The sequence below is a fragment of the Herpailurus yagouaroundi genome, unplaced genomic scaffold (genome assembly GCF_014898765.1).
Source record: "Herpailurus yagouaroundi ecotype Mexico unplaced genomic scaffold, PumYag 208, whole genome shotgun sequence".
Classification (NCBI taxonomy): Eukaryota; Metazoa; Chordata; class Mammalia; order Carnivora; family Felidae; genus Herpailurus; species Herpailurus yagouaroundi.
The window spans coordinates 7,957,742-7,978,394 of NW_024412439.1; the positions used below are offsets into that span (position 1 = coordinate 7,957,742).

The 20,653-nt window shown below is 50.8% G+C and overlaps 1 protein-coding gene across 1 annotated transcript in view; it reads left to right on the forward strand.

Moving 5' to 3' along the window:
- LOC121015900 (myosin-3) overlaps positions 1-13,141 on the forward strand; it is a 22,394-nt gene extending 9,253 nt beyond the window's left edge. Inside the window, exons 14-40 of the mRNA XM_040453189.1 lie at positions 91-261; positions 364-670; positions 786-856; positions 1,459-1,546; positions 1,631-1,748; positions 2,148-2,271; positions 2,361-2,497; positions 2,593-2,848; positions 3,042-3,284; positions 3,376-3,552; positions 3,662-3,807; positions 3,888-3,978; positions 4,406-4,795; positions 4,898-5,024; positions 6,342-6,460; positions 6,619-6,815; positions 7,439-7,622; positions 8,297-8,462; positions 8,735-8,859; positions 9,827-10,135; positions 10,256-10,459; positions 10,543-10,668; positions 11,554-11,724; positions 11,812-11,916; positions 12,085-12,180; positions 12,291-12,428; positions 12,987-13,141. Of these exons, the coding sequence (XP_040309123.1) occupies positions 91-261; positions 364-670; positions 786-856; positions 1,459-1,546; positions 1,631-1,748; positions 2,148-2,271; positions 2,361-2,497; positions 2,593-2,848; positions 3,042-3,284; positions 3,376-3,552; positions 3,662-3,807; positions 3,888-3,978; positions 4,406-4,795; positions 4,898-5,024; positions 6,342-6,460; positions 6,619-6,815; positions 7,439-7,622; positions 8,297-8,462; positions 8,735-8,859; positions 9,827-10,135; positions 10,256-10,459; positions 10,543-10,668; positions 11,554-11,724; positions 11,812-11,916; positions 12,085-12,180; positions 12,291-12,428; positions 12,987-13,013 (4,413 nt within the window). The 3' untranslated portion in view covers positions 13,014-13,141. The remainder of the gene's footprint in view (positions 1-90; positions 262-363; positions 671-785; positions 857-1,458; positions 1,547-1,630; positions 1,749-2,147; positions 2,272-2,360; positions 2,498-2,592; positions 2,849-3,041; positions 3,285-3,375; positions 3,553-3,661; positions 3,808-3,887; positions 3,979-4,405; positions 4,796-4,897; positions 5,025-6,341; positions 6,461-6,618; positions 6,816-7,438; positions 7,623-8,296; positions 8,463-8,734; positions 8,860-9,826; positions 10,136-10,255; positions 10,460-10,542; positions 10,669-11,553; positions 11,725-11,811; positions 11,917-12,084; positions 12,181-12,290; positions 12,429-12,986) is intronic.
- Positions 13,142-20,653: the final 7,512 nt, after the last annotated feature.

Consider the following 20,653-nt stretch of genomic DNA (forward strand, 5'->3'; position numbering starts at 1 on the left):
GGCAGAGCCTGAGGCAGTGAAGAGGGAGGCTGATGGGTCTTTGGTTTTCGAAGTCTAACTTTGCATGTGAACTCTGTATTTTGGCATCAGTACAACAGCCTGGAGCAGCTGTGCATCAACTTCACCAACGAGAAGCTGCAACAGTTCTTCAACCACCACATGTTCGTGCTGGAGCAGGAGGAGTACAAGAAGGAGGGCATCGAGTGGACGTTCATCGACTTTGGGATGGACCTGGCTGCCTGCATCGAGCTCATCGAGAAGGTGTCCTGATCTGTCCACTCAGTAACCTCGTCTTGTCTACTCTGCGGCTCACTGCTGCAGCTCACGTGTACCTTACACGCATTTTGCTTTGCTTTAATCCAGCCTATGGGCATCTTCTCCATCCTGGAGGAGGAGTGCATGTTCCCCAAGGCCACAGACACCTCTTTCAAGAACAAGCTGTACGACCAGCACCTGGGCAAGTCCAGCAACTTCCAGAAGCCCAAGGTGGTCAAGGGCAGGGCTGAGGCCCACTTCTCGCTGATCCACTATGCGGGCACTGTGGACTACAGTGTCTCGGGCTGGCTGGAGAAGAACAAGGACCCGCTGAACGAGACCGTGGTTGGCTTATACCAGAAGTCCTCCAACAGGCTCCTGGCACACCTCTACGCCACCTTTGCTACGGCAGATGGTAACAGACTCCACAGAGCGCCTTGTGTCCGTGCTATCTCCTGTGCCTCAGTTCACAGGCCCAAAAGATCCCTGTAGATCTGATTAGAGTGTGCACCATCTTTTATGTCTTTCAGCTGACAGTGGAAAGAAGAAAGTTGCCAAGAAGAAGGGTTCTTCTTTCCAAACTGTGTCTGCCCTCTTCAGGGTAAGAAAAATACAAGTTTATTTGCTTGCAGTTGGTTTAAGCGATTGCAAAATGAGCAATGGAGACAACCTTGGTTTATTCAAGAATAGTAATGTGGTCTCAATCTGATTGCTGTTACTTAGGGAGCTGAGTGGCAGTTTGATAAAATATGAACCTATAATAATATAATAATTATATAAATATACAAATATGTAAATGAGGTGTAACAAATGTGGGTCCAGAATTTGATTATCACTTTGTACAGCAAGGAGTTGAGCTAGATGGCCTAGGGGGTGAGTCCTCAGCACAAACCTTCCAAGTTGCCAAAAGGACACAGGCAATAGCATCCCAAGCTCCCTGTGGAGCCAGATGCATTTCGGGAATTGATTTCAGAGAGCATTTTGTACATGGTTAGTCTCCAGCTCACTGTGAAGCAAAAGGCTATTGTTACCGGTTACTTGCCTGCACCTCTAGCCATTGGGGTATTCAAACAAAGAGTTAAAAGATTTCATCCTTTACAATTCATGGTAAGTTCAAAACAGATGCCTCATTTTTCATTATGATATATCTCTGTCTCTGTAAAAGCCTACAGCAGCCTGTCAAATGTAGTCTTTTTCTTTTAGGAAAACCTCAACAAGTTGATGTCAAATTTAAGAACGACTCATCCTCACTTTGTGCGCTGTATAATCCCCAATGAAACCAAAACTCCAGGTAAGACACCTGCTGGCGCTGTACATGGTGCCCAGTTTCCAGGAGATCCTGCGTGAAGCTGATGTTTCTCACCTCTCTTCTCAGGGGCCATGGAACACAGCCTTGTCCTGCACCAGCTGCGGTGTAATGGTGTCCTGGAGGGCATCCGCATTTGCAGGAAGGGATTCCCAAATAGGATTCTGTATGGAGATTTTAAGCAAAGGTGTGTGATAAAATGTCATATACACTTCTTGCTGAGGTGTGTAGATGCTGGGATTTGAGAGGGAGAAATATTGGTATGAAAAGACCCGTTTCAACAGAGCAGGTACAGAGTTTCAGGTAAAATGATTGACGTACCTCCTGGCCAAGTATGTATGCACTTCTTTCTTCCATGTTTTCTCAAGAGCTTGTCTGATATCCAATATGGCAGAAAAAGACCTTCCCTGAGAATCAGGAGGCTTGGATTAAAGGCCATCACCCAGCAGTGTGACTGTGTGCGAGTTTCTTTCCCTCTCTGGACCTTGGCCTTCTTGCCTATTAGGAGAGAGGCCCAAACTAGTTGGTCTCCAAGGTTTATGTCTATGTTGATGGTCTATGATTGTCCCTGTATCTACAATGGCAGATACCGAGTGCTGAATGCCAGCGCAATCCCTGAGGGACAATTCATCGATAGCAAGAAGGCTTGTGAGAAGCTGCTGGCATCCATCGATATTGACCACACTCAGTACAAATTTGGGCATACCAAGGTAATGCCTTGGTTCTAACAGATGCTGGCCCATAGTCCCTTTTAGACTTCTCCAGCACACAGACTCATATCATCCTTCTCCCCCGGAAGGTGTTCTTCAAGGCTGGCTTGCTGGGAACGCTGGAAGAAATGCGGGATGACCGCCTGGCCAAACTGATCACCCGGACACAAGCGGTGTGCAGGGGGTTTCTCATGCGTGTGGAATTCCAGAAGATGGTGCAGAGAAGGTCGAGGAGGGTCTCTGTTAAGCATGAGCCCTTTGGGGAAGGCGGTGGTGGGGGGGGGGGGTCTCTCCTGGAAATAATCAATGTTTTCTTTTCAGGGAGTCCATCTTCTGTATCCAGTACAACGTCCGCGCCTTCATGAACGTCAAGCACTGGCCCTGGATGAAACTCTTCTTCAAGATCAAGCCCCTCCTCAAGAGCGCAGAGACCGAGAAGGAGATGGCCACCATGAAGGAGGAGTTTCAGAAAACCAAAGATGAACTCGCCAAGTCAGAGGCGAAGAGGAAGGAACTGGAGGAAAAATTGGTGACTCTAGTACAAGAGAAGAATGACCTACAGCTCCAAGTGCAAGCTGTGAGTATCTAGAATTTTTTTTTTAACTTTCTTGTGGATTTGATTATTTAGAAAAACTTGACTTGGGGTGGGATTTTTGATTTTTAGTTGGGGTGCTTCATAAAGGACTTCATGTATACCAAGGTGCTGGAAATGTCACAAACCTTGTCTCATCAAAGGAAGTCATGATTCTTTTTTTTTTTTTTTTTTTAAGGAAAGTGAAAACTTGTTGGATGCAGAGGAAAGGTGTGACCAGCTGATCAAAGCCAAATTCCAGCTGGAGGCCAAGATCAAGGAGGTGACTGAGAGAGCTGAGGATGAGGAGGAGATCAATGCCGAGCTGACGGCCAAGAAGAGGAAACTGGAGGACGAGTGTTCAGAGCTCAAGAAAGACATCGATGACCTTGAGCTGACCCTGGCCAAGGTTGAAAAGGAGAAGCATGCCACAGAGAACAAGGTACTCTCTCTCCGTGGGTCTTTCCAGCTTCGTGTAGTCCTTGCGAACCAGACTTTATTTCTTCTTCTAATTGCTTGTGGCCTCTTCTTAGGTTAAAAACCTTACTGAAGAACTTGCTGGGTTGGATGAAACCATTGCAAAGCTGACCAGGGAGAAGAAGGCCCTCCAAGAGGCCCACCAGCAGACCCTGGATGACCTCCAAGCCGAAGAGGACAAAGTCAACTCTCTGAGCAAAATCAAGAGCAAATTGGAGCAGCAAGTCGATGATGTAAGGAAATAGTACTAATTAGGAGTCCCAGAACTTCAGGGTTGGAAGAACCCCCCAAATCCTCTGGTACAGAGCATTTGTTCTCAAAAGGATATGGTGTCCTTTTCAGCTGGAAAGCTCCCTAGAACAAGAAAAGAAGCTCCGTGTAGATCTGGAAAGGAACAAAAGGAAGCTGGAGGGAGACTTGAAGCTTGCCCAAGAGTCCATATTAGATCTGGAGAGCGATAAGCAGCAGCTGGATGAAAGGCTCAAGAAGTAGGTCCTAAAACCACTGCTTTCAGTCTTCCAAGTCTCTGGCTGTTCTGTCTTCACACATTCTACATTTCCCTCCACAGGAAGGATTTCGAATACAGTCAGCTGCAGAGCAAAATGGAAGATGAGCAGACTCTGGGCCTCCAGTTTCAGAAGAAGATCAAAGAGCTACAGGTAGGAGGAATCCTGGACTTTTCTTTCACATGAAGGTCGCTCACCGTAGGCTGGGTGCCGCCTGCTGTAAGCCATTGCGAGCAAGTGGGCAGGACCATGGGAATGCCCACCTCATCAGTTGCCTTTCTGCTAGGCTGACCCAGCAGCGATGAGCAATTTTTCCATAGTTTAAAATAAAATACATAACAAAGGTGTTTGGGGTCAACATGTAGTTGAAGGGACAATATCCTGGGTTGGTCACTGCAGAGGTAATGACCATGCTGGGGCAGGAAAAACTTGTATTAAAGGAAATGAGCAACATTTCCTCCTATAGGAGAAGCTTAAACTTTGGTTTATCTAATGAGAATGGAAACTAGCCCATGCTTGACATGCAGGGTGAGTCACTCTAGGGACCGACTGCCCATGGGTGAATGGCTGCCCTCCACAGGCTCGGATTGAGGAACTGGAAGAAGAGATTGAGGCAGAGCGGGCAACCCGTGCAAAGACAGAGAAGCAGCGCAGCGACTACGCCCGGGAACTGGAGGAGCTGAGCGAGAGGCTGGAGGAGGCGGGAGGCGTCACCTCCACCCAGATCGAGCTGAACAAGAAGCGGGAGGCCGAGTTCCAGAAGATGCGCAGGGACCTGGAGGAGGCCACCCTGCAGCACGAAGCCACGGCGGCCACCCTGAGGAAGAAGCACGCGGACAGCATGGCCGAGCTGGGGGAGCAGATAGACAACCTACAGAGGGTCAAGCAGAAGCTGGAGAAGGAGAAGAGCGAGTTGAAGATGGAGATCGACGACCTGGCCAGCAATGTGGAGAGCGTGTCTAAATCGAAGGTGCTCTGGCAGGACGGGGCCCAGTGCTTTTGCAGAGAGCCGCCTCTGGGTCTTTGCGGTCTGAATATGGACTTGGTTCTCTCCCCCTTCTCAATCCTTTAGGCCAATCTAGATAAAATATGCCGAACTCTGGAGGATCAGTTAAGCGAGGCCAGGGGCAAGAACGAGGAAATTCAAAGGAGCATGAGCGAGCTGGCCACACAGAAGTCCCGTCTGCAGACGGAGGCTGGTGAGCGATGGGATGGGAGGGGCCACGCCTTCTGGTGGCCTATGGTGGGGGGCGACTGGTCGACAGGAAAGGGCAGCACTGTGTGGTGAGAACCTCTAGGAAAGCATATTATCAGAGAAAAGCCATTAGAATAACAAAAAAGGGATCATTCAAAATATCATGAAGGGGGGGCACCATTGAGAGTTCAGTAAAAACAGGGGTGAAGAGAAGCAGACCAGAATGAGAAGGGATCCAGAACATCACCTGGTTCAAGCTCTTTCAACACCAATAATACCTTGCATTGAGAAGGATCTAAATGGCAGAAACAGGACTAGAAATAAGGCTCTTGGCTCTTTCATATCTTGCCACGCACGAATTCAGATATGTGGTATGCAGTCAAGTGTTTCAGACAATAGATCAAGAAACACGGCCAGTTTGGATAGGCTCCTGCTGCGTAGTAGTGGAAATACAGGGAAACATTATCTGGGGCTTTCACCTAGGAAATGTGCCCTGCCCCCAGCCCTGCTCCTCCAGCCCATCATCCCAGTGAATCAGTCAATCCTTTGCTAGCAGCCACGACCAACACAGGGAAGAAGAGAGGCTTAGTTGCCACTTTCTATAATAACCTTGGGAATTTCTTGGGAATTCACCTCTGGAGTCATAAGGCCTCTCCCCCCACCTCTCCCCTCTTCCCCCCGTAGAGGCATATAAACCTCAACCTACCACCTTTACCCAAGAGTCTAACCTCAAATTACTAGCTGTAAAGTCCTAAGAGAGCATTAGTTCTCTTTCATGACAAACCAACAAACAGCTGGAAATACCAGCCACTGGAAGCTCTGATGGGTGTTTTTAGGTGGTAATGGTTGTTTTTTTTTTTTTGTGTGTATTGGTGGGGGGGGGCAGAGACAGAGGGAGACACAGAATTCTAAGCAGGCTCCAGACTCTGAGCTGTCAGCACAGAGCCCGATGTGGGGCTTGAACCCACGAACTGTGAGATCATGACCGGAGCCGAAGTTGGATGCTTAACCGACTGAGCCACACAGGTGCCCCTAGGTGGTAATGTTTAAATTTACAATCGTTCTCAATGGGTTTTATTGGCAAAAGTCACCCCAAGCTTCTAGGAGTTTATGACAATATCTTATCAGTTGTGTCTTTGGTTTCCTTTTCATGGACACCTCTCTTCTCCCCCAAGAAAGGACCACACGTGCTCATTTAGTCTCTCCCCAGATCTTAGCACAGTGCCTTACACATAGCAGGAACTTGATGGATGAATGAATGAATGAATGAATGAATGAATGAAAAAGTGAATAAAATGAAAATATCTCCTTCTGGACACAGGTGAGCTGAGTCGTCAACTGGAAGAAAAGGAAAGCATAGTGTCCCAACTTTCCAGGAGCAAGCAAGCATTTACCCAGCAAATAGAGGAGCTCAAGAGGCAGTTAGAGGAAGAAAGTAAGGTAGGAAATCCAAGGGAGTGCTTCCTTGATCTCCTCTTCCATTACCACCTGTGGGAAAACACGGCAACTTGACTCAGGAGGCGCTGAGAGCAGGGTCACGGTGCAAGACACCAAAATGCTAATCCACTGGGGGCTCTCCTCTTCCTTGACTCTTGCAGGCCAAGAACGCACTGGCCCACGCCCTGCAGTCCTCCCGCCACGACTGTGACCTGCTGCGGGAACAGTACGAGGAGGAGCAGGAGGGCAAGGCCGAGCTGCAGAGGGCGCTGTCCAAGGCCAACAGCGAGGTGGCCCAGTGGAGGACCAAATACGAGACGGACGCCATCCAGCGCACAGAGGAGCTGGAGGAGGCCAAGTACACAACTCCATTTGCCTTTAGAGGAATGAGAACTCTCAAATGATACTGACAGAGGGCACTGACTTTTGAACTATGTACTTGGGAATGGTTTTGTTACACTACTAGGTGTTCCCTCACCTCTTTTTTCTTTTGTATGTTTATTTATTTTTGAGAGAGAGAGAAACAGGATGCAAGCAGGGGAGGGGCAGAGAGAGAGAGAGAGAGGGAGACACAGAATCCGAAGCAGGCTCCAGGCTCTGAGCTATCAGCACGGAGCCTGTCGCGGGGCTCGAACTCCCAGACCCCGAGATCATGAGCTGAGCCGAAGTCAGACGCTCAACCGACTGAGCTACCCAGGTGCCCCTTCCCTCACCTCTCTTAATATCTTTTAATGTGGCACTGCGTGTGCCATTGGAGGGACCTGGCAGCAGCACATTTCATAAAGACAAACAACCTTGATCTTGGTTAGAGACAAGGCAGGTTACTGATCACTGTGCTTTAGCAGACAGGAAATTCTCCTGGGCTTATGAAAACAGGCGGCTGTTTGAGTCACACAGATGAGTGCTTCCAACTTGATGAATAGTGCTGTTCAGGAGGATTGAGATTTAAATAGCATCTGCTTCTCTTTCATATTCTTTAAGGAAAAAACTTGCTCAGCGCCTTCAAGACTCTGAGGAACAGGTTGAGGCAGTGAATGCTAAGTGCGCCTCCTTGGAGAAGACCAAGCAGAGGCTGCAGGGAGAGGTCGAGGACCTGATGGTCGACGTTGAAAGGGCCAACTCCATGGCCGCCGCTCTGGACAAGAAGCAGAGGAACTTTGACAAGGTGTGGGGTCAGCACCATGCAAGCTGCACGCTTGGTGTTGGGGACTCCCTTGTAGTCCTGGGAGGAGGAGGCTGGGTCCCAGTCCTGATCAGCCCGACCGGCAGCGTGACCTTGGGCAAGTCCTGAACTTCACCGGGCTGGCTTCTCCTCCTGTGTAAAATGAAACGGGCATGGGTTGGGGGTGGAGGCCCCTCTCAAGCATTGTCGGGGGAGACAAACCAGTTGCTACAGTGTTGTTCCATTCCATACGTTTCCATTCCCCACACTGCTGGTGTGTCTGGGGGGGCTGACACGAAGGACTCTAACTCAGGTCCCTTCAGGAGGCTCTCTGGAAGCCTCTCTTTTAGTAGGACACGAAGGTTGACTTGAACCGAAGTTTTAAGGAAATCTTTAGAAGTTCAGGGCCATTCTCATATTAAGAAAAGGGCAGAGAATTCCTTCTCGAAGGATCCATGGGCTTTTTAGAGATGGCAACCGTTGCTGATATGTTACTGATCTCGGGTATATTTGTGGGAGGAAATGTCCATCAGTCAGATAATCAGGAACAAGCATCTAAGGCAACAGATGGTACGAGTGAAGCCGCACTTCTAGGCTTAGCTACCTGCACGCTTCTGTTTGGTTCGGGGCTTGGAGAAGAGCTGAGGAAGGGGACCCCTTCCATGCCTGTGTTCCAGGTGCTAGCCGAATGGAAAACCAAGTGCGAGGAGAGCCAGACAGAGCTGGAGGCATCTCTGAAGGAGTCCCGGTCCTTGAGCACCGAGCTCTTCAAACTGAAAAATGCCTACGAGGAAGCCTTGGATCAACTGGAAACCGTGAGACGAGAGAACAAGAATTTGGAGCGTAAGCAGCTCTAGACAGCCTGCCGTCTGCCTTGGTGCCGTCACCGGGGCGGGCATGGCTTCGGGACGCAAATCCCTGCTTGCGCGTCCTTCAGAGCATGTCCAGAAAGCGCTCGTCACCCGCTGGGATGACCGAGGAGCTCTTGTCTGTCAGTCTGCTGTCTTGTCTCTGGGAAACAGCCACCTTAGAACCAGGGCGGGCTGGTTACAGGGCCTCCCGCAGGTGCTTGTGGGGAGGCGCTCACGTGCAAACCCAAACTGATTTCTTTGCAGAGGAGATAGCAGATCTCACGGAGCAAATTGCTGAAAATGGGAAGACCATCCACGAACTGGAGAAATCAAGGAAGCAGATCGAACTGGAAAAGGCAGACATCCAGCTGGCTCTTGAGGAAGCGGAGGTGAGCAGACACCGGGCAGGCAGCCGTGGGGACAGCTCCCACCAGGGATGCCCACTGGCCTCGCCCCGTGCCACCCTTCCCATCTCTGCCAAGCCACCGTCCTGATGCCGGCTCCTTTCCTATCTGCCGGCGTGAAACAACCCCTGTGGACTATCTTGGATTTATTGGGGAAAAATCATTACATTAAGATAGGTCTAAAAGTGAGATCTTGCAGAATCTTAGATGAATTTAAAGCATCCATAAGGCGCTTTATGCTCCTAAGGGATAGGATGATTTAAATGCTATTACTGTTTGATCAGATAATAAAAAACAAACGGCAGTGAAACAGACATGATTTCTGCACTGAAGTTAAAAAGGAAATTTTTAATTTATTTTTAAATTTATTTTTAATATAATTTATGGTCAAATTGGCTAACATACCATGTGTAAAGTGTGCTTTTGGTTTTGAGGGTAGATTCCTGTGGTTCATCACTTACATGCAACGCCCAGTGTTCATCCCAATGAGTGCCCTCCTCAATGCCCATCACCCACTTTCCCCTCTCCCCCACCCTCCCATCAGCGCCCAGTTTGTTCTCTGTACTTAAGAGTCTCTTAGGGTTTGCCTCCCTCCCTCTCTGTCTGTAACTGTTTTCCCCCTTCTGTTAAGTTTCTCAAGATCCACATATGCATGAAAACATTCGATATCTGTCCTTGTCTGACTGACTTATTTCACTCAGCATAATACCCTCCAGTTCCATCCACGTTGTTGCAAACGGCAAGGTTTCATTCTTTCTCATTGCCAAGTTGTATTCCATTGTATACAGAAACCACATCTTTTTCATCCATTCACCAGCTCTTTAAAAAGGGAATTTTTTAAAAGATAGTTTTGAATGCTGTTGAGTTATGGTTATGAAATGCCCCCACAAAGGGTGATGTAGCAGGCTCTGTTCCTTCACGGGCACTGTTCCTGTGTTTTTCTTCTCCCAAGGCCGCCCTTGAGCATGAAGAGGCCAAAATCCTCCGAATCCAGCTTGAACTGACACAGGTGAAATCAGAAATCGACAGAAAGATTGCCGAGAAAGACGAAGAGATTGAGCAGCTGAAGAGAAACTACCAGAGGACGGTGGAGACCATGCAGAGCGCCCTGGACGCCGAAGTGCGCAGCAGGAACGAGGCCATCAGGATCAAGAAGAAGATGGAGGGGGACCTGAATGAAATCGAGGTCCAGCTGAGCCACGCCAACCGCCAGGCTGCGGAGACCCTCAAGCACCTCCGGAGCGTCCAGGGGCAGCTGAAGGTTTGGGACGGCTCGTTGGCGGGAAAGCCTCTCCCGTCCGCAAGCGCTCAAAGATGTCAACTAGACTCGTGGCCCTCATGCCTCGACACCAACTAGACCTTTCCTTTACTCTCCGCCCAGGACACCCAGCTGCACCTGGACGACGCGCTCCGGGGCCAGGAGGACCTGAAGGAGCAGCTGGCCATGGTGGAGCGCAGGGCCAACCTGCTGCAGGCTGAGGTCGAGGAGCTGCGGGCGACCCTGGAGCAGACGGAGAGGGCTCGGAAGCTGGCTGAGCAGGAGCTCCTGGACGCCAACGAGAGGGTGCAGCTGCTTCACACCCAGGTGAGGGGCGGGCGGGCCGGCGGAGTGGGGAGAGACCTGAGCCTGACCCGAGCCGGGTGACACGGCCCTCCTCCCCGCCCTAGAACACCAGCCTCATCCACACCAAGAAGAAGCTGGAGACGGACCTCACACAGCTCCAGAGCGAGGTTGAAGATGCCAGCAGGGACGCCAGGAATGCGGAAGAGAAGGCCAAGAAGGCCATCACAGACGTAAGGCTCTCCCGTGCTGTCCCTGTGTGGCGGCCAAATCTGCGTTTCATTAAAGCCCCTCCTTCTCCCAAGCCTGAAATAGTTCCCACCAGACAGCTGGGGGCCTCCCCGGGGGGAACACGTGGGGTGCATTCTGCTCCCAAATTGCAATCTGCCTCCCCTCCATCCGACTCAGCACATCCCCTCCGCACATTTAAAAGGCCAATGTGATAAATAATGGGGCAAAGAAAAAAAAAAAAAAGAGTGGAAAGGGTTACAGTCTATTTCTAAGGCCCACAGACAGGTATGCTGTTCTCTCCTTCAACATCTCACTTGTTGCAGACATGAAAATGAAACTCTGAGATGTCACTATCTCACCAAATGTCACCTGGCCTGGCCTGAAGCCGCCTGGGCCTGAGCGGGCTTGTCCCCACCAGACACAGCTCCCATAGTGCCACCCGATGCTTGTGGGGACCACCGCAGCCTTCTGCTCGCCCACGCCTCCATTCCCTACCCACCTTCCCTTGGGCTCACTATCCCCAAACCTGCACTGCGGGTACCGACTCGGTCTTCTGCAGGTCTCAGATTCCTTTGAAGACACACGCTGGTGATAATGAAGCAAAGAACTTCCTGGGGCGGTGAGGAAGGTCCCAGGGAGGCCAGTGTCAGAAAGGGAAGAGCCCATTTCCCATCCAGTCCCCGGAGGTTGTGTTAGTCGGGTTACTTTCTGTACTTGGTGTAGCTCTTCTCATGCTCCATTGTGGAAGAGCGGACTCAGGGACCGCCTTGTCCCTCGTCCTTTTTCTCTAGCACGACTCTGGTCCTTGGGTACCCAGGTTCCGGTAGCTCCAGGGCACCTGACCTTTGTATGCATCTTGGTGGGTTTGTGGTGTGATGCAATTGCAGGCGGCCATGATGGCCGAGGAGCTGAAGAAGGAGCAGGACACCAGCGCCCACCTGGAGCGGATGAAGAAGAACCTGGAGCAGACGGTGAAGGACCTTCAGCACCGTCTGGACGAGGCTGAGCAGCTGGCCCTGAAGGGCGGGAAGAAGCAGATCCAGAAACTGGAGACGCGGGTACCTGTGGGAGGAAGCCCTGGTTGAGCCTCTGGCCTCAACCGCTCGTTCTCCAGCCCCAGACTGACTTCCCACCCGTTTCTGCAGATCCGGGAGCTGGAGTTTGAGCTCGAAGGGGAGCAGAAGAAGAACACAGAGTCCGTCAAGGGCCTGAGGAAATATGAGCGGCGGGTCAAAGAGTTAACCTACCAGGTAAGTGAAAGAAAGCATTTCTGCAAAGCGTTTTCTCTGCAAAGCGCAAACACCGCCCTGGGTTCCCGCTCCAGAATACAGGAAGCAACCCAGTGCCCCAGAGAAAGTGGCCAGACCTCGTGCAACTCTGCCCCCTCCTCTAGCCGCACGCTGTGTCCTTGCTTTTAGAGTGAAGAGGACAGGAAGAACGTGCTGAGGTTGCAGGATCTGGTGGATAAACTTCAAGTGAAAGTCAAATCCTACAAGAGGCAGGCCGAGGAGGCTGTAAGTCTGACACACACTGTGATTTTCCAACAGCAGCCTGGCCTGTCCCTCACAGGGAGCTCTGAGACAGGCGCGCGCTCACCTTCCTTGCCTGGGCTCTTTGGTTTTAGGATGAACAAGCCAATGCGCATCTCACCAAATTCCGCAAAGCTCAGCACGAGCTCGAGGAGGCGGAGGAACGTGCTGATATTGCAGAATCTCAAGTCAACAAGCTTCGCGCCAAGACCCGCGACTTCACCTCCAGCAGGGTGAGTGGTCCCCATGGACACTAGACGGAGAGTGGCAGGTGTAGGCGAGGGTTGTGGCTCCGGGGCACCTGGGAAGAACCCACAGTGATGCAGACACTTTGGAGCTGGAAGCAACCTTGGAGGAGACTTTACTTTAGAACTGGTCAGTCTCAGGCACAGGAAAGCAAGGGGTCTGCTTGAAGTCATTTAGCTAAGATGAGTCTCACTGGAACACAAGTTTGCACTAAAACACCATCCTGAAGAGGAAGGAGCGTTTTCCTGCTGAGATCTTTCAGACGCCCTCTGCTGGCGCTGGTCTTCATTCACTGCACCTATAGGCAAATAACCACGGGTACCAGGTCCCTGAGGATGGGGCTTGTTCCCTGGGGGCCAGTTTCTCAGGCTATGGGGTGACTGCCTCCATGGATGCAGTCGTGTATTCTCCTGAGGTCCAAAAAATATCCTGTGTCCTCCTGAAAAACCCAAGCAAGCAACTCCCTGACGCTTGTGGGGAGAGGGGTCAGGAGGAAATGTGTCTCTGCTGTCTGACGCAACTCAAAATGCCCACTCTCTTTCCAGATGGTGGTCCATGAGAGTGAAGAGTGAGCAGCTCTCTTCTGGAACAGGGCAGAAAATATGCAAAATGTGTATTTTCATGGTTCCTGGCCATTACAGTTAATTCCCATGTGGCTGCTGCTTCTCATGCATTAAACTTTGCTTCCTTTTCAACTTAAGGCTGTAGCACTGTGTTTGTTTTCTCTTCCCTGTGTGGAAATGGTTCATTGCTTGGGGATTTCTATGCCTAATGTTGAAATCTCCGTAGGCAGATGACTTGACAAACTCCTCTGGTGTGTGTATTTGGGAACAGAGGAAGATTGCTTTTTTTAAAAAATTAATTAATTAATTAATTTATTTATTTATCTATCTATTAAAAAAATTTTTAATGTTTATTTTTGAGGGAGAGAGAGAAAGAGAGAGAGAGCACAAGCAGGGGAGAGGCAGAGGGGGCGGGGAGACCCAGAATCAGAAGCAGGCTCCAGGCTCCGAGCTGTCAGCACAGAGCCCCACGTGGGGCTCGAACCCACAAATCGCGACATCGTGACCTGAGCAGAAGTCGGCCGCTTAACCAACTGAGCCACCCAGGTGCCCCAAGACTGCTTTTAAATATGAGACTGGATCATAAGGAAAAGATACTCCTAGATTAACCACTGCTTTGGCAGGGGGAGCAAAATGGGGGAGTTTGTTAAAAGAGTTGCCCCTCAATATGACATGAGGGAAACACAAAGGTTCAGGTCGGGGAAAATCCTGTTTCCTGTTGAATAGGGTTACAGGGCAAAGGGCAGAGTCCCCTGTCTACAGCCTACCAGGAAGACCCCCTGGAGTCTAGCAAAGCACTGTGCAAACTATCAGGGACACACAAATGAAGGAGCAGGTGTTGGGCCTGTCCAAGAGCTCAGTCTGAATCTACCATTGAGTCCCTGGCTCCGTCTGCACTATTTCAAAGCCTCACAACGGAAAATCTTACCCTTTACCCAGGGTGAACCTGCCTTTGCCTTAAGAGAGAGGAGAAGGCAGGAAGTCACTCTAACTCTCTGGCTGAGCTGCTGCTGGCAACAGCTCCTTCCAACCCGGAATCATCTGTTTCTTGTCATAATGAAACTTATCAGAAAGAGTTGCCAAGTTCCCTTCTCTGTCCAATTCTAGAAGAGGAGAGACTCCGTGGGCATCAAAGGCCCAGCGGGGAGTTCCCTTCAGCACCCAGCATGGAGTTTAGCACCTCCTGGATCCGTCACTAGAAAGAAGGCCAAAATCAATGTCAGACTTCACGTGTCAGTGGTCTCAGAGAATTTTGTCTCAAAGACCGTGTCTCTTTGACTTGCTTTCAATACTTTCTGGGAACACTGAGACTACAAAGTGACATGGCTCTCTGGGGCGGCGGCTGCTGGGAGGAAGTCACAGTGGGAACAAGTCCCATGGGGACCCAGGCCCGAGGCTGGACCAAAAGGCTGGCGGTGGCTCAGAGCCGCTCAGAAGTGATAAGGACTGCTTACAGGTGGCCTTCCATGGGAGGTGGGTGCCCCGGGAAGCAGATAGTCTCTCGTTGTCAAACGGGTAAATACAGAAGTCGCAAAAACTGGAACGTCACAATTGTGATATGGATCATGAGCCCCTGATGGACTGTGGCTACCGGTGTCGCAAAAACACAGACAACCGGACATTACATTATGCACCTCCTGATGGAAGCGCACAGTAGGCGACAGGGACCCGAGATCCAATAAACTCTGGGATGTGGGGAACTCAACTGAAAAAAAAATCCAGTTTTCTCAATCAATAAATTACAAGGAAAAATACATAAAAGAAATGGAGGGAGAACTATAGATTAAAAGATATTTAACAGACCTGTCCACCGAGTGCTCAGCACGGCCTTGTGAGGGACATACACACAACACACACACACACACACACACACACACACACACACGCCTCCCCGTTGGTGAAATTTGAATATTGACTGGATATTTGATAGTGCCACAGGGTTCTTGTTCATTTTCAAGGTATAATGTGATGTTATGATTATGTTTTCTGAAATAGTCTTTGAAAAAATACATACTAAAATACAAGAAAGGAAGAGAGAAGGAAGGAATGAAGGAAGGGAGGAAGGAGGGAAGGAAAAGAGGGAGGGAGGAAGGGAAGGAATGAAGGAAGGGCCATCTTTGAAGTAAACTTATTCTGTAGAACTTCAGACTTCACAAATTGATAGACAAGGCCCTGATGCATTCTACACAGAACTGGGGCCACAAATTTCAAAACCTCTGGGGCTGTAGGACCCGATATGTCCTCTTATCAGCAAAGCACCGTATTTCCCACAAAGGAGAAGGTGATGAACAGTTGGTTCTGGAAGCGATCCATGACTATCTCTAGTAGGCTTTAATTTTGTGAAGGGTAAAACGGAAAAGCAAATTTCCTAAGAGTTCCTGTTACGCACAACTTTGCCAGTGCATTTGCTCCGTAAAACAAGGGAACGTAAGTCATGATGTCATGATTGCAGAAAATACAGGCCTTGTTATTGCAGAGGGGAAATGAAACCAAGATCTCCTTCCAAATAGGGACTCAGCAGGCCACACAGCAGGAGAGAGGAAGCCTTGCCTGGGAGCGGAGGGGAGGATGATGATCTCAGGCACTATTTATTGAACCCTTACTGTGGGCTCCCAGCACACACTGCCTCACATCTTCCGTGGAACACTGAAATAGAATAACTTGCTCAAGGTCAAAATGGCAGAGCTGGGAATCTCTCTAGACCCCAAAACTCAAAGAGCAGCAGGCAAAACCGACTTGAGAAACACTGGGGAGATGGGGGCATGGGCACAGGTGTGTTAGGACGGGGCTGACAAAACCCAGAGTGTGAATTTTTTTTCTAACTACTGACTATCTCTGTTGATTTCCTCCAGGGATTCCACCGCAGCCCTCTCTTGCCCACCCACTCAGCCCACCCCTTCTTCAGACAGTCTTCCCTCCTTTGGGCCAGATGACCGTTTGGTAGGAACGTGGGTGATCTTTTGCCCATTTGCAGTACCCACTGGTTCTGCTGCACGTGAGCCCCAGAACAGGAGGACAAAAGAGGGTGCAGGGTCCCTCCGCTTCTGACTAACTTCTTTAGGTAGAACCCCACTACCTCCAAATTAAGGGCCACTTCAAATTACTTTTCCTTTTTCTAAACAGACTCCCTTTTCTCTTTTATTTTTTTCCCCTGAGGTTTGAGCATGGAAGTTATTTATTTCCTCCCCCTGTGATTCTTATACTGTCCAGAAACCTCTGACTTTCTGGATTCTTTATGGAGCCTCAAGTCTCTTAGCAGATTTCTATTTTTTATTACCTTTTATGATTTTTAATTACACAAGAAATACATGCTGGAGCACACGATTAAAAAAAAAATTCGTCAGCTATAAAGGGATTGCCGACGAAGATGGTCGACTTCTTCTGTATTTGGAACAGACGAGACCTTGATTTATGATTGGCAGATGGCCCCCTTCTTAAGGACATAAGAGGGACGCAGCTTCTAATAAGAGTAACATGTCCTTATGGGGGCAAACTGGCTGGTCTGCAGCCCGCCAACAGCTGTTGAGGGCTGTCTCTCCTTTCTCCACGCTTGGATCACGGTGACAGCTGAGAGCTTTAATAAAGCAAAGTGTGCCTAGGAATGTGGGGTGAGGAAGCCACCAGGACACGGAGCTCTATTTCTGCCCCTACCAATAATCCCACTGTGAAAAACAGCTGAGGTTCAGAGGTTCTGAGGCTGCCTGCTGGAGCTGAGCAGTGATCTGGTTTACCCTGAGCAATGCCGAGACATTCCCGAGGCTCTCATGCGTCCGGAGGCAGGCCATTAAGGCACTGATTATTTTTAGCTAAGATGTTTCAGGCTTTCCATGGCAGTGAGGAGCTGGGAGCCCCCACCACCCGGGCATTTGTGGGCCTTCTCAGCATTTTATCAAAGTAGACATGACCCTCGCTCAGGAGCCCTGAGGAGATTTAGGGGAGCAGGTGATAACACACTCTTAGACCACCTTCATCAAGAAACCTGACACTAGCTTGCTGAGAGAAAGGGCAGCTTAGATTGGAAGGAAAAAAAAAGGGGGACAGTTATCATCAACACAGGGGTACCCAGTGACTCAAGCATAAAAAATCAAAGTAAGCCAGAACCTCGGACCTCCAGGACAGTAAGGGAAACACAAGCACTCAAATAATAATGATGAAAAACAAAACACAGAGGTAATGGGAGACGGAGGAAGGTGACAGGGTGACACGCTTTTTTAAGAGCGTAAGAAAGTCAATCCCTTTAGCAGGGATCGAGGTGCTCTGTGAACAGCAGGGGCTCAGTGCTTTAGGCCAAACGGAATTCCTGGCAAGAAAAGTACAGTGGTGGAGATTGTGTGCCCTTGGGGAAAACCCTGTGGTCTTCTTTGTTCTTTCTGTACTGACTGCCTCCTAGGATCGGGAGCAAAGACACAATAATACCCCAGCAGGGGCCTCTACAAATCTGTGAGCCATCCTAACCCCCAACTTGATTTTCTTAGCTTTCTGAAACAATGGGTGTTTGCAATTCACACCAGCTCAGGAGCCTGAAGGGAGAATCAAGTGTCGGAGAGGAGGCCCGTGGGGGTGAGGTGTCAAGGCTGGAGGCTGGCAGCTCGTGAGCCCCAGGGCCAGAGCCTCCCCCAAGCTTGGCTGCTAGAAGATTCAGGCCTGTGTTTCTTTCGATGCTCCTTCACTCATCTGTCATTTACCCGCTGCTTACTAGGGGCCCAGGCACAGGGAATGGGAGAAGAGGTCCCCAAGAAAGCTAGAGCAGGACAGGGATGGAGAACCCAGGTCTTGAGGCCTCAAAGCTCAGAGTGGGGAGGGCGGGGAAGGACGGGGGTGGGGGGACATACGTTTCTAAATACGGCTCAGCCTCAGCTCTGGGTGAGATGAGCCTCCGTAGCAGCTGCACCTATTTTGGGCCTGGGGTCTGTCCCATGGGCAACGGGTGTGAAGGCCTGAAGAACAAGGCATACCCCGTGAGCGCCCGTTTTGAGGGCATCTCGGTACCACTGCAGGGGCAAACGCCAGCTTTTCTGAGAAGTCTCCTCAAGCTAGAAACTTAAGATCTCCTCCTGTTTTGTGTCCCCGGTTGCGCCCACCAGCTTATGGCCGTCTGAGCCGGTCACATCTCCACCTGCACCAGGGAAAGGCCTGCAGGTCTCTGGGAGGAGGGCGGGTTTGGGATGTGCGCCCCTCCCTGGGCTGCAGAGGGTGGAGCACATGCTCTCCTCACACACACAGCCCGTCCAGTCAGGAGGCAGAGAGAAGTCAGCGCCCCTCTGCCTCCGCGGGGCGCGGGGCTGGGGGGGCGCGGATAACCCCCCACCCTGCCAGGCCGAGGCCTGGCCGTGCTGATGAAGGAATGACAAGGGCAGCCTTACAGGAGACCCTGACCTCGGCTGCCAGATGCAGCGTTAGGCACTCTCCCAACATCCTCTACCAGGCTCGTTCCTGCCACCGCCTGGGGACACAGCACAGACAGTGACCCTTCAGACACGGTGACCACTTGTCCGAAAGTTAAAAGGACACGACTTTTTACCTTGTAAGTGACTTGCTTTCAGTCCTTACAGTAAATCCGGACCCTCACAGGGTCTTTAGTGTCAGGAGTGATCAATAAGTAAAGGCACCTGATAAAATCTGCAGCCAAAAATAATCTCCCTGCGGCCAAAAGGGCGCAGCCCCGTGGGTCACGTTGTCACCTTCTGAGAGGCTCCGTGGGACAGGGCACAAGAAGGCCATTTCCCGTGGGAAGCGCAGCTCAGCTGTGACCTTAGCAGGTTGTTGGCGCTCAGAGGGAGCCTTAAATAGAGAGTCTCCTGCCGCCTGTCTCTTCCCCCTTCGTCTGAGCCTCCTTGGGGAGAGCTCAGAGTGGTGACACCAGCTGGGTCGCCCTCAAGCGGGAGTCAGTCCTGTCAGCCATGAGGGACCCCAGACAGCCCCCCAGGCGGGGATTCAAATTCCGCGCTGTGATCTCTGGGCCGCTTCTGAGGCCTGAGGGGCCTGTTGCCGTGCACACGGTTCAGCGCCCACCGGGTCCGGGTCGCGCCCACCTTTCTCCCTCGAAGCTCTGAGCAATCCACTGCCTCTGATCCACTGCTTGAAATTCGGGGCTGAAGACACACACGGGCTCTTTTTTTTTTTTTTTTTTTTTTTTTTTTTTTGTGGCTCTAGCCATTTCTGGAAGGAACTATTAATAGTTCTGCGTCTTAAATCACTCTGAGCTCCGGAGATAAAGATGGTTTGACTATCAATCATTGCTCCACAGCAAAAGGAAGAAGCAAATTTGACAGTCTCCTCCTGCCTTCCATGGGTTGAATGAGACCACTTTTTGGACTTCAGCAGTTAGTGATTTGAAGACGTGGGGATCTCAGCTACACGTGGGTCACAAGCCATTTGGCCAAAAAGTGATTAGGGTTCGAGGCGACCAATGTCACAGCCCGGTCCATTCACACTGGCTCAGACGGCATGGCCCTCCTTAGTCAAGCCTGTTGGAAACACGGCTCTGAGCTGTCACTGCTCTGCCCAGACATCATCAAGGGCCCCCTCTGCCTACGAGCTGAGCACACAGGTCCCAGACTGACACCCACCTGACATTCCGCACGCCTGCGGGTACGGCCGCCCTTCCTCCTCCCGCCCGGTCACCTCCATCTGTTGAAATCCTAACACATCTGGAGTTCTCTCCGTCCCCCACATCCACTGATGGTCACCCCCTGATCCTTCGTACACATTTCTGGGGACATGTTTTTATTCCCTGGATCCTAAGTGGGATCTGTGACTTACTGCTTCACTTACCTTTGTACTACAGTTCCTACCCCAACACCCTGCATTTTCAAATTCACACACACACACACACACACATGTATGCACACATGCACATGTATGCACACGCATGTACACACACATGTGTGCACACGTGCACGCACACAGGTATGCACGTGTGCTCACACGCGCACACATACAATGCACACACATGTATGCGCGTATGCAAATGCACACACATGCACATATGCACGTACACATACTCATGCATGCATGCATGCACATAGACACATGCAGAGTTTAGTCACTCCAGACACCGACCCAGCGGTGAGCAAATCTGAGTTCTGGTCTGAACTTTGCTTCCAGTTCCTTCATGGTCATGCTCCATGTCCTTAGCTAAACAGGGAGGGTAAGTGACTGCTTCGAGGTTACCCCACTGGTTCTGGCCCTGCTGACTGTGTCACGGGAACTTTCTGCCCTGGGTGGGCGTACCCAGCCTGCAGGAACTACCGGAGTCCCAGCGACACTACCCCACGCTTCCCTATCTCCTGGCCCACTTGTGCACACAGGCCCTGCTGCCCCCCCTCGGGGCCCCCCCCCCCCAACAAGGCCCCAGGTAGTGTCTACCAGGTGAGGTGCGGGACAAGCTGCCCCTGGATGGCTGCTGGGCATCTCCTTTCACACCTAGAGGCTCCACTAGGTGGCAGCACTGCTCTGCCAGCCGCCCCTGTCCCCACGTTCTGTGGATGCCCACTCAGCAGAGGGGCGGCTCTGGCGAAGTGCGGGCAACAGAGGGGAGAAGACGCCCCTCTGTCCTTTGCCTGGATTTTTCTGGAGACGTCCAGAGCAGCGCTGTGCCGCATATCAAAGCCGAGGCAAAAGGAGGACACACAAATACCTGTCCAGCC